This window comes from Anolis sagrei, chromosome 1, assembly GCF_037176765.1.
Source record: "Anolis sagrei isolate rAnoSag1 chromosome 1, rAnoSag1.mat, whole genome shotgun sequence".
Lineage (NCBI taxonomy): Eukaryota > Metazoa > Chordata > Lepidosauria > Squamata > Dactyloidae > Anolis > Anolis sagrei.
The window spans coordinates 188,721,988-188,734,453 of NC_090021.1; the positions used below are offsets into that span (position 1 = coordinate 188,721,988).

Here is a 12,466-nt window from a genome sequence, read left to right on the forward strand (position 1 = left end):
CCACTGGAAAGCTGCGACAGCTCTCCTGGCATGTAGGAAAGACATGCCAGGAGAATGAAGGGGGGAAGAAAATCGTTCCTCCCCACCCCCCTTTTATCCTGGCATGTCATTTCTACGTGCCAGGCAAGCTGACGCAGCTCTCCAATGGAGGCTGGGTAAGTAATTTTATTTTTAAAGGGGCCAGTCATGGAAGAACATGTGGACACCCACTCCAGAAAGCATGCACTTTGTGGGGTGTGTGTAGACAGGGCCCTAGGAACATCCGCATTTTTTAAACGCAGATGCTCCTGGGATAAAGTGCTGTCTGGAAAGGCCCTTAGAAACTCCCCTGAGCTACTGGAACTGGGGCTGTAGCTGTTTTTTGAGAACCAATTGCCCCAAACACTGCTTGATTAATTTCAGTTCATTTCGGAAGCAGTACTGATTTTTTGTTGTCAAGTCTCTTAAAGTTAGATGTGAAAAATGTATAGTCAAATGAATTTGGTGTTTGTTGTTTAACAAGAGTCTTTGATTTGTTATTCCTGATAAGAGTCATGAAGTTTTATGTTTGGAGATGTTGACATTGCTTCTGGAAAGACCCACAGATGACAGCGTTGAAGTGGCTATTGGGTTCCTTAAAGAATGTGGCCTCAAGTTGACTGAAGTGTCTCCAAGAGGTGTTAATGGTATGAATATACTTCTGAAATCTTTCTTTTGTGACTTCCATTGTTTTATATGATGTATTTCTTTCCTGTCTAAGTTTAGTGAATTTCAGAGCAAGGTTAAAGAAAGAGATGGCTAAAATGGGCCAAGTTATTAGGCTAAACTACAATTAAATAGTCATAGTAATATTGTATATTATGCTTTTATGGTTTTAAATTGTATATCGTTGATTGTTTTTTATCCTTGTAAACCGCGTTGAGTCGCCTGTTGGGCTGAGAAACTGCGGTATACAAGTAAAGTAAAGTAAATAAATAAATATTAAAGAACACTGGATCAGATTTTTATTATCAGTCTGTTTAAAAGCTCTTTTCCCCACAGCTGTCAATTGACCTTTCCCTTGGTTCTGTTTTTAAATTAACAGCCATCTTTGACCGCCTTCGTCATGTTCTGCATGAATCCGAAACTGACAAGCGAGTTCAGTACATGATAGAAGTCATGTTTGCTGTGCGCAAAGATGGGTTCAAAGATCACCCAGTAATTCCAGAAGGATTGGATCTTGTTGAGGAGGAGGATCAGTTCACCCATATGCTGCCTTTAGAAGATGACTACAATCCAGATGATGTTCTTAGTAAGTACAACACGGAACTGAACTTGTCAATCTATAACTCTGAATTGTTTATACTGTTGCTATTTGTTTTCTTCGTGGTAATTTTCTTTTCTCTTTTTTTCTGAAGATGTGTTCAAGATGGATCCTGATTTTGTGGAGAATGAGGAGAAGTACAAGGCTCTTAAAAAAGGTAAGTAGGTCAAGCTTATGCTGGTTTTCCTCCTGAAACAAATCCCTGAGTCGGCTAATATTTTGGATTTAGCAGTATTCATTTATACTAAGGATAAATGAAGGCAACTTGAGCTTTTGATTGTCTTACACAAGTAGTTCAGAAAGCAATTTGATGTTTATTTTACTCAAAAGTCAGAATATGCTTTACTGGTTAGCCATTTTTTCCCTTTCTAAAAAAAATAATCTAGTTGTGATGTTGACAATGCTACCTACACATTAGAGTCCCATATTCAGTTGATTGTGTGGGAACATTACAGTCCTTTGCCTATACCAGAGCTTTCCAAATATTTCATGTTGGCAACACATTTTTTTTAGACAGGCATCATTTTGCAACACGGTAATTTGTTTTTACTGGCAAACCAGAGGTTAAACCAACCCTTATAAAAAGGTATGGACACATTACATACATTGTAATAACAAAATGTTCAGGGACATATCATACCTCCTGAAAAGCTTTCATTTGTATTTTTAGATATATATGATTTGTAAGATAATACCTTGCATTTCCAAGATTTTTGTCATTTCTCATGTGTACATGATACGCCTACACATGGCACCTCACACATTAATGTGTTGCAACACACAGTTTGGAAAGCCCTGGCACACACAGTTAGAAGGGTTTGTTTTTTTTAACTTGTACCCACCACTGGCCCGGCCCTGGTTTTACTGCATAATTGATGTATTGTTTTATTGCTTATGTTTTATTTTGCTTTAAATTGTACTGTTATTGTTTTGCTGTTGTTGTGTTGAGGCCTTGGCCTTTGTAAGCCGCATCGAGTCCTGCAGGAGATGCTAGCGGGGTACAAATAAAGTTTTAAAAAAGGAAATTCTACCAGGATCACGGAGTCTTGCTTCCAAATGATTTATTGCTGACCGAGACAGCAGTGTTTCTTATTCCCCTTCTGAAGTCCCTTCTTCCCAATTTGTAAGCTCCCGATTCTTCATACCTTCTCTACCAATGCAGTCAAACCTAATCTCAATGTTTCCGTATATTTTATTCTTTTTTGTAGAAATCCTTGATGAAGGTGACACGGACGCAGAATCCGGTGAAGATGCTGGTAGTAGTGAAGAGGAGGAAGATGAGGAGGAGGATGGGGAGGATAAAGAGGAGGATGAAGATGGTGAGTGTAGTAAATGGATTTACTGACTGCTGCAAGCCATGAAAGTTCAATGTTGATGTCCAATAACATGACCATTGTTCACATTAAAATGTCTTTTATATTGTTTGTACTGTGTGCTGCATACACTATATAAATTAGTGGATGCTTTTGTATCAACCTCAAAGAGATGCAGTTTGTGATTTGATTTCATTGGCAACAGCAAAGCCGAATATGGCATATTACTATGTTACTTAGGCCTCTTCCACACAGCTTAACAAAATCCCATATTATCTGCTTTGAACTGGAATATATGGCAGTGTGGATTCGGATAACCCAATTCAAAGCATATATAGTGGGATTTTTTGCCTTGATATTCTGGGTTATATGGCTATGTGGAAGGGCCCTTAGTTGCCCTTGCTAGTCAAAGTAAAGGAATTTCTACGGTTTGCTATTTAAAAGATGCCCAGTCAGATTTTTTTTTAAAAAAGTCATCTGCCTTTATATCTGCCTTTGAACACTCTTCACTTCAAAAGTGCTTTTCCCTTTGATGTGGGGAAGGAAAAGGAAACGTCCATTGCTTCTGCGGCATTGAGAATTTCTTAACTTTTTTTGAAACTCCAGCCTTTTGACTTTCAGAAATACCACCCACCCACCCCCTTCCAATCTGCTTGTGTCACCAGACAAAAATATGCACACTCTAAGGTTTTTGCTCAGAAGCACATCAGGCGTGTTCAGTTTTCTTTGCTACTGGGGATTATACTCAGTATAATCCTAACAGCCATTTTGTAATAAAGTGCTGTGCCGCGTTGTGTTCTGTTTCTCTTTTTAGCCTCCACATGTCTATGCAAGAGCATAATCTATCCAAAGTTAAGCAGTTTTCCCAGATCTATTGAGTTCAGTAGAATTGTGATTACATTTAGATTATTCCCCTTAATAGTGAAATCTAAAATGTTAAACTTAGTTGGACAGGAGGGCAAGAAACCTTTGAGATAGGTTCTCGGCATTTGCAAAACTCTTTCAAATGACACTGTTTCATTGGCAGTGCTTTTGGGAGAGGAAAATAAATTTCTGTTTCCAGGCAGATAGCAATTAAACATGGTAATTGCAGAAATCTGTCATCACTTGCATTACTCATATGGAAATTGTGCCAGCCACTCCCGTAAGAAATAGGACATTAATTCATTTTAGAGCAGCTGGCTTAGTTATTGATTCGATGTTTGATCATAAGACACGCTGTTCTGATTATAGACCTGTAGTATTCCTATGTATAGAAGCAAAAACAAGCACATGCACACAGACAGAAATGTTAATCAACACTTGTTAATCAACACAGGGCCCTGCACAGAACATGGTTCCCCTTTGAGATTTACTGGAAAACTTTGTGAACAAATCTCATTATTCACGGCAAAGCATCTGTTCAATATACCATATCTCATATTCCTCCTGACCTTCAGCACCAAGTTTTTAGGAGGATAGTGGACTGCAGGGAGTCAAGGAGGATTAGCAGAACATGGTTATGCATCTTGGATATCCAAGTAAAGCCATCACTGGCAATAACCCATTGTACAGATGACTTCATGGATAATTTTTTTGCAGACCATTTCCATTTAAATAGTAGTCATGGGCCCAGTTACTGTCTCATCCGTTTCATTCATGTTTTTGTACTGTTTCATTCATTTGGAATGCACAAAACAGTTAACCATTTGGTCAGCTGATTTTCAGCGCTCGGCTGTAGGCCCTGGTGCGCCCTCTAACTTGGGGCTTGGCACACTCGAATATAGGCCCTGCCAGGGCCTACAGCCCTGGAAACCTCTGGCACAGCCTACAGCCAAGCACCTCTTCTTTGGCGTTCAAGTTACTCGGATTTTGGCCCTGCCAAGTCTTACAGCTGAACGCCTCTTACTTGGCGCTTGGCTGTAGGCCCTGGCAGACGCTGGCTCTTTGCTGCCAATGAGCCAAAAATATTCCTCATTCGGAAAGGTGCCCGTTTTCGGGAGATGTTTTCGAAAATGAAAACAGGGCCTTACAAATGAAACAAACCAGAATGGAGAGTATTTATTTATCATGTCAGGAGCGAACCAAAACAGTTGTATTGCATTAAAAAACAAACAAACAAACCAAACAAAGTTTGCGGACTTGGTAATCTATTAAATGTCCTTTGAGCAGTAGCTGGCCACTTGGAGTGTCTCTGGTGTTGCTGGAAGAAGGTCCTCCATTGTGCATGTGGCAGAGCTCAGATTGCAATGCAGTAGGTGGTCTGTGGTTTGCTCTTCTCCACACTCACATGTCATGGATTCCACTTTGTAACCCCATTTCTTAAGGTTGGCTCTGCATCTCATGGTGCCAGAGCGCAGTTCAGCACCTTCCAAGTCGCCTAGTTTGGAATGGAGAGTGATTCTGTACAAATATACAAGACTATTAAATAGTATATGTATCGTGCTTTAAAATAACATTATTTCTGAATGCTAATTCCCTGCATTGTTTCTCCTCATTTTGAAAGGACAAAAAGTAACCATCCATGATAAAACAGAAATTAACTTGGTCTCCTTCCGGCGAACGATTTACCTCGCAATTCAATCAAGGTAACATTAAATATATAAATTCAGGAGGAAAGAGGCTTGCCTGAGTTAAAGAATGTGTAAATTAACAGGATATTTTAAATTATCCCCAACAACTAACGTCAGTCTATATATATAAATTTGTTAGGGGCATCCAACGAGGAAACAAAACTCAAAAACCCCCCAACGAAACTTAACCAAAATTCCCATGCCCATAACACAACCCACAAGGTACAAACATATCTACTCAAAATGAAAAACAACACAACAACACACTCACAAAACGGCAAAACAACAAAACTCAAAAAAAACCAACGAAACTTAACCAAAATTGCCATGCCCATAACACAACCCACAAGGTACAAACATATCTACTCAAAATGAAAAACAACACAACAACACACTCACAAAACGGCAAAACAACAAAACTAAAAAAAAAACCAACGAAACTTTACCAAAATCCCCGTGCCCATAACACAACCCACAAGGTACAAACATATCTACTCAAAATGAAAAACAACACAACAACACACTCACAAAACGGCAAAACAACAAAACTCAAAAATCCCCCAATGAAACTTAACCAAAATCCCCGTGCCCATAACACAACCCACAAGGTACAAACATATCTACTCAAAATGAAAAACAACACAACAACACACTCACAAAACGGCAAAACAACAAAACTCAAAAATCCCCCAACGAAACTTAACCAAAATCCCCGTGCCCATAACACAACCCACAAGGTACAAACATATCTACTCAAAATGAAAAACAACACAACAACACACTCACAAAACGGCAAAACAACAAAACTCAAAAATCCCCCAACGAAACTTAACCAAAATCCCCGTGCCCATAACACAACCCACAAGGTACAAACATATCTACTCAAAATGAAAAACAACACAGCAACACACAAAACGGCAAAAGAACAAAACTCAAAAAAACCCCAACGAAACTTAACCAAAATTCCCATGCCCATAACACAACCCACAAGGTACAAACATATCTACTCAAAATGAAACACAACAACACACTCACAAAACGGCAAAACAACTGAGCATGCGCATTGGCACCCAGCCGCAAGTTCCCTGGCACGCGCACATGGCCTTCCGGCCAACGTTCCCTCTGCGGAAACCATGCCCACTCCAAGCCCTGCTGCGCCGCTTCCCGCACACACACACCCCCTGCCACACACACACACGCAACCCCACGCTCCATCACTCCCCCCGCCGCCGCATACACACACGCAACCCCACTCCCCCTGCCGCCACACACACACACGCAACCCCACGCTCCATCACTCCCCCCACCGTCGCACACACACGCAACCCCACTCCCCCCGCCGCCGCACACACACACGCAACCCCACTCCCCCCGCCGCCGCACACACACACGCAACCCCACACTCCATCACTCCCCCCGCTGCCGCACACACACGCAACCCCACGCTCCATTACTCCCCTGCCCCAATCTTACCTCCTTTTACTTTACGCCACCTCCAAACCCCACCCCGCCCCTTCCCACCCTGTCAAAATCTAGGAAAGACAGGAAGGAAGGAAAGAAGGAAGAAAGAGAAAGGGAGGTAAAGAAAAAGGGGGAAGGAAGGAAAGTTAGAGGAAGAAGAAAAGGAAAGAAAAGGAAAGATGGAAGGAAAGAAAAGAGAGAGAGCAGAAGAGAAAGAAAAAGGGGGAAGGAAGGATAGAGATAGAGAAAGAAAAGGAAAGATGGGAAGGAAGGAAGGAAGGAGGGAGGGAGGGAGGAAAAGAAGGAGAGAAAGAGGGAAGATTGGCCACAGCAACATGTGGCGGGTAAAGGTTATTATTATTATTATTATTATTATTATTATTATGCTATTCTTCCTCTGAGACCCTTTTAGGGGGAATGGGAGAGGTGTCAGGTCCCAGAGGCAATGCATTGCATTATTGTTATTGTTATGATGGTGGTGAAATAAAAGGAAATAAAAAGAGAAAGAAGGAAGCAAACAGGGAGGGAGGAAAGGCAAAGGAAGAAAGGGGGAGGGAATGAAGGAAAGAGAGAAGGATGAAACCAAGTAGTGAAAGAAGGAAAGAAAGAAAGAGGTAGAGAAGGAAGAAAGGAGAGAAAGGGGGAGGAAAAGGGGGAAGGAATAGGTACGGACCTCTCTTTCATAATAGTCCAGATATCTACCTCAACTTTGATAAGTTTTACTATAGGCCACAGCAACGCGTGGCAGGGCACAGCTAGTACTTTATATGAGAGGTCCAAAGCAACATTTCAAATGATGTTTTCATTTGTTTAGTTACTAGTCCTGGTACATTTCTGTTTAACATGGTGTTGTAGCAATAATGACTCATGCATGAGAGTCATCTTGTTTTTAGTCTGTCTGAAAATCTATTGGTTTTGGCTATGATTCATACAGTAATGTGAAGTGGCTAAAACAGAATTTTATGTTTACCAGAATTGTGGAGAAAAATGCTTGTTAATTTCTTTATTTTAATGAAATGTCAGACATTTCAAAAACAGCTGTGGCAGATTTTTAGTCACTGCAATGACCATATTGATTAATGCTTTTGTTCTGTGCCTGTATCAGCTTGCTTAGTACAACAAATCTGAAGTTCATAGAGCAACAAGGATTTGTTTGTCTTGTGTCAGATAAATGAACAGGTTACAGCTGGAGAAATAGGTGAGGTGCTGTGGAGGATTTAGGATATTCCTTCAATATTTTTTTCACATCAGAAAACATGGAGGGGTAATTGACCTAATTCCCCTTTGTCTCAAAAACTAGCTTAAATCAGCATTGTTTGAGGCTGCTGTTTTGTTTTTTTAAAAACCAAGTCTATTTCAAGCCCACGGGTATTCATTTTTATAATACTGATATTAGCATTGTCAGCACAGCGATGTTTTACGCTATTATGGTCACAAGTCAGTTCTGAATATACTTTTTTGCCTTTTACAGTTTAGACTTTGAAGAATGTGCTCACAAATTGCTGAAGATGGATTTTCCTGAAAGCCAAACGGTAATTCTTTCTAATTCCTCTCCTTCTATTTCTAGAAACAGCACTTTTTTCCCAAGCAGATATTGACAGTGTCATATTGCACAGCCTATTGTCTCTAATATATAGTAAATAATCTAAATTATAGGCAAAGCTTTATCTTTATAATAAAATAAACCTAGTAGGAATTAATGTTGTTGAATATCCTTCTTACTGTTGAATATCTGTCTTACATTTATATCCAAATGATAAAAAATGATGACATGCTGTTATTTGTGTAAAAATGTTGGCTCTGCTGAAATACAGTTGTGTAACAGTTGAAAAACATTGAGGCCAGGCAATTCTATTCTAAGACCAGAAGAGAATATTTCCAGAAAGCTGTATTGTGTGGAACTTTGCTGACTCTGTTACTAAACAATTTTCGCAAAATGCTCACCTGCAAGTCAAAATGAAGAAAGCCAGAGCTCTTTTAAACTGAGTTACTGTGAGTTTTCTGGGCTGTATAGCCATGTTCCATAAGCATTCTCTCCTGACGTTTTGCCTGCATCTATGGCAGGCATCCTCAGAGGTTGTGAGGTCTGTTTGAAACTAGGCAAGTGGAGTTTATATAACTGGAATGTCCAGGGTGGGAGAAAGAACTCTTGTCTGTTTGAGGCAAGTGTGAATGTTGCAGTTGGCCACCTTGATTCGCATTAATGGCCTTGCAGCTTCAAAGCCTGGCTGTTTACTGCCTGGGGGGATCATTTCAAAAGGTTTGGCTGTTTACTGCCTGTTGGGAATCCTCCAACAACAAGGATTCCCTGCAGGCAGCTGTATATATTTCTAGCTGACACTTTATAATTATTTCAATATAGTCCATCTTCTTGCTGCTGCGTAAAAATTCAAAGCCTTTTTGTTGGCTGAAATGTTATAGAGTACCCGTATCTCCTACAGTGTACTACAAACCTGCTTAACCTCGCCTAATATGATTTTTATATGTAAAGGATTGCATTCCATAAGTGTCAGCGGAACAACTTTGCAATCCATTCCAACCTCAGATAAGCTGTTCTAAAAAGTTTTGGGACCATTCAGAACAGTATATGTGGTGACACAGTAAACTGACTCCTTTCTTTCTCTTCCTCTTCTTGGGTCTGTTTTACTGGATCAAAAAACTTCCCTGGGCAGAAGGACCTCTTCGGTTGGAAGAAGTGAATGCTTGATCGAATCCAAAATACCTTCATGAAGCCATACCCAATAATATTTTCTTAATGCATTTCTTATATTCTCAGCCCCATTTCTAGTTGCAAGGAAGTGTAAACTGGTTTGTTCTAGATGAACTGTTTGTTTTAAACTGGAGCAAAGAATCCATGTTCGAAGGAAGGAAAATATATTTAAATGAACAAAATATTATAAGGACATGGTCAGCAGGAATAATCACATGAGGCAGAGGCAAGCAGACTAGTAGACATGGCCAGGAAACTAGATATTGTTTGACACAGCCACTTGCTTTTAATCCAAGGAGTATCCCTGATGCCAAATGCGAGCAAGAAGTGATATGGTGATAAAATGCTTTGAAGTCAATAGAACTAGGTGGTAGCAGTTTCAGGGAAAAACTTGATTGGAGAAAAGGTAGAAATAGTACAATACCTGCAGTTGTCAAATACATTTTAAAATTTCCAGTTGTTGGTTTTCAGATCTTACCACTACATAATTCGTTTTTCAAAAGTTTCTTCATTAGCTGTTGAACTGGGATCCTGAAGCATCTGTTTTTATTGAAAACTGGTTTTAATTGTTTGACAGAGGTGTATGGAGTTTTCTATAAGTATAAGACATCACAACAATTGGCAGATGTACAGGATCCCATCTTCCTTAAAAAGCCATTCCTGGAATGCAGAGTAATTTCCATATCAGTGTTAATCATTCTTAACCATAACCATGGATTTTGTGGCATACCAAGGCCCAGCTTTATGGAATGTAGTTTAAGAGCAATCCTGGTTAGCACTAAAAATGGCTAACACTCATAGGTGAGAGGGTATCCTCACAAGAAAGGAAGGGTTAGAAAGTGGGGAGGGGGGAGTTGTGCTACATGTGAACTGTTTCCTTTCTTTTAGCCATGGTAAGGAGGTCAGAAACTTCTGTAAATATGCTCTACCTGGAAGTGAAGCAAAGATAAGAAAAGGCATCCCTATCAATTCCTACTGAATTGCTGTCAATCCTCCAAACCCTTGTCAGACCCAATTAATATAACGATTAGAATAAAAGAAAATTGAAACAATAGCATTAAAGAGGAGGAATATGATATTCCCTCATAATGATGGGAAATGACAGATCCACGAGGGGTCTTCATTAATAGCCTCACAAACCAAATATTATTTTAAGAAAAGATCAATAGCTATTCTGTATCTCTAAATTGGAGTAAGACAGGAAAAGAAGATTTTGGTGAAGTAATTTTGTCATTTGCATATGGCTATAACAAGCATTGAAGAAACACAACAAAAAGTTCACATCTATAAACTAAACTATGTTGAGAATTTGGTTTACATGAGCATTTTTTTTCTTTTTAAGGCAGATTGCAACCACAACCTGCCAGTAACTTTATAAAAACCTCTCTGTGTGTGTATGTGTGTCTTCAAATCACCTGTTACTTGTGGCAATCCCATAAATTTCATGAAATTTTCGTAGGAAGGAATCCTTAGAAGTAGTTTTGTCAGTTCCTTTCTATAGCACTTGATATTCATTTGCAGTCTTCCATTAAAGTACTAACCAGGGTCAACCCTTCTTAGTTTCCAAGATCACAATAAGGCAGACATTTGGCACATGAAATAGGAGCTCCACTAAACTTTGAAGCTGACGTTTGCTTCCAGAAGGCTTGTGTGGGTTCCCTCACACCATTCATGCAAAATAATTGAGAATATTTTTTGCTTACTCTAGGAAATGGAAGCTTTGGGTTTAACCTGCTCTTTGTATCAAGAAGCTATGAAGGGTGTCTGTATAGGCAAATCTATTTTCCTGTGAATTGTTGTTGTGAATAGTCTGCCAGAAATTATTACATTCAATTGGGAAGTTAATATATTTAATTACTTTTAACCTATAGGGAATAGTATAACATTTCTCCCACAATTAAGACTGCAAAAAGTAATTTGTTCCGCAAATACTGCTGACTTCACTTGCAACGGCATCAGCACTCTGTCCTTTTTTATTATGTAAAAACTTATCAACTATCTATATATATAAATTTGTTAGGGGCATCCAACGAGGAAACAAAACTCAAAACCCCCCCAACGAAACTTAACCAAAATTCCCATGCCCATAACACAACCCACAAGGTACAAACATATCTACTCAAAATGAAAAACAACACAACAACACACTCACATAACGGCAAAACAACAAAACTCAAAAATCCCCCAACGAAACTTAACCAAAATCCCCGTGCCCATAACACAACCCACAAGGTACAAACATATCTACTCAAAATGAAAAACAACACAACAACACACTCACAAAACGGCAAAACAACAAAACTCAAAAATCCCCCAACGAAACTTAACTAAAATCCCCGTTGTTGTTATTTCTATTATTATTATTATGCTATTGTTCCTCTGAGACCCTTTTAGGGGGAATGGGAGAGGTGTCAGGTCCCGGAGGCAATGCATTGCATTATTGTTATTGTTATGATGGTGGTGAAATAAAAGGAAATAAAAAGTGAAAGAAGGAAGCAAACAGGGAGGGAAGAAAGGCAAAGGAAGAAAGGGGGAGAGAATGAAGGAAAGAGAGAAGGATGAAACCAAGTAGTGAAAGAAGGAAAGAAAGAAAGAGGTAGAGAAGGAAGAAAGGATAGAAAGGGGGAGGAAAAGGGGGAAGGAATAGGTAGGGACCTCTCTTTCATAACAGTCCAGATATCTACCTCAACTTTGATAAGTTTTACTATAGGCCACAGCAACGCGTGGCAGGGCACAGCTAGTTACTATAATATAACAGTATAAAGCAGGGGTCCTCAAACTTTTTAAACAGAGGGCCAGGTCACAGTCCCTCAAACTGTTGGAGGGTCAGATTATAATTTGGGGGAAAAAGAATGAATTTCTATGCACACTGCACATATCTTATTTGTAGTGCAAAAACATTTAAAAACAATACAATAATTAAAATTAAGAACAATTTTAATAAATATAGACTTGGTATTTCAATGGGAAGTGAGGGTCTGCTTTTGGCTGATGAGATAGGATTGTTGTTGTTGTGTGCTTTCAAGTTGTTTCAGACTTAGGCTGACCCTGAGCGAGGGCCGGGTAAATGACCTTGGAGGGCCGTATCTGGTCCTTGGGCCTTAGTTTGAGGACCCGTGGTATAAAGAGTAAAACTAATATAATGTTT

At 39.5% G+C, this 12,466-nt stretch overlaps 1 protein-coding gene across 5 annotated transcripts in view; it reads left to right on the plus strand.

The window, feature by feature from the left end:
- The window catches only part of CWC22 (CWC22 spliceosome associated protein homolog), a 43,091-nt gene that overhangs the window by 14,327 nt on the left and 16,298 nt on the right, over nt 1–12,466 (plus strand). For all 5 annotated transcript variants that reach the window (XM_067471161.1, XM_060779955.2, XM_067471166.1 and 2 more), the window contains 6 exons: nt 530–665; nt 1,064–1,270; nt 1,377–1,439; nt 2,491–2,601; nt 5,081–5,162; nt 8,080–8,140. In XM_067471161.1, coding sequence (XP_067327262.1) covers nt 530–665; nt 1,064–1,270; nt 1,377–1,439; nt 2,491–2,601; nt 5,081–5,162; nt 8,080–8,140 — 660 coding nt within the window. The remainder of the gene's footprint in view (nt 1–529; nt 666–1,063; nt 1,271–1,376; nt 1,440–2,490; nt 2,602–5,080; nt 5,163–8,079; nt 8,141–12,466) is intronic.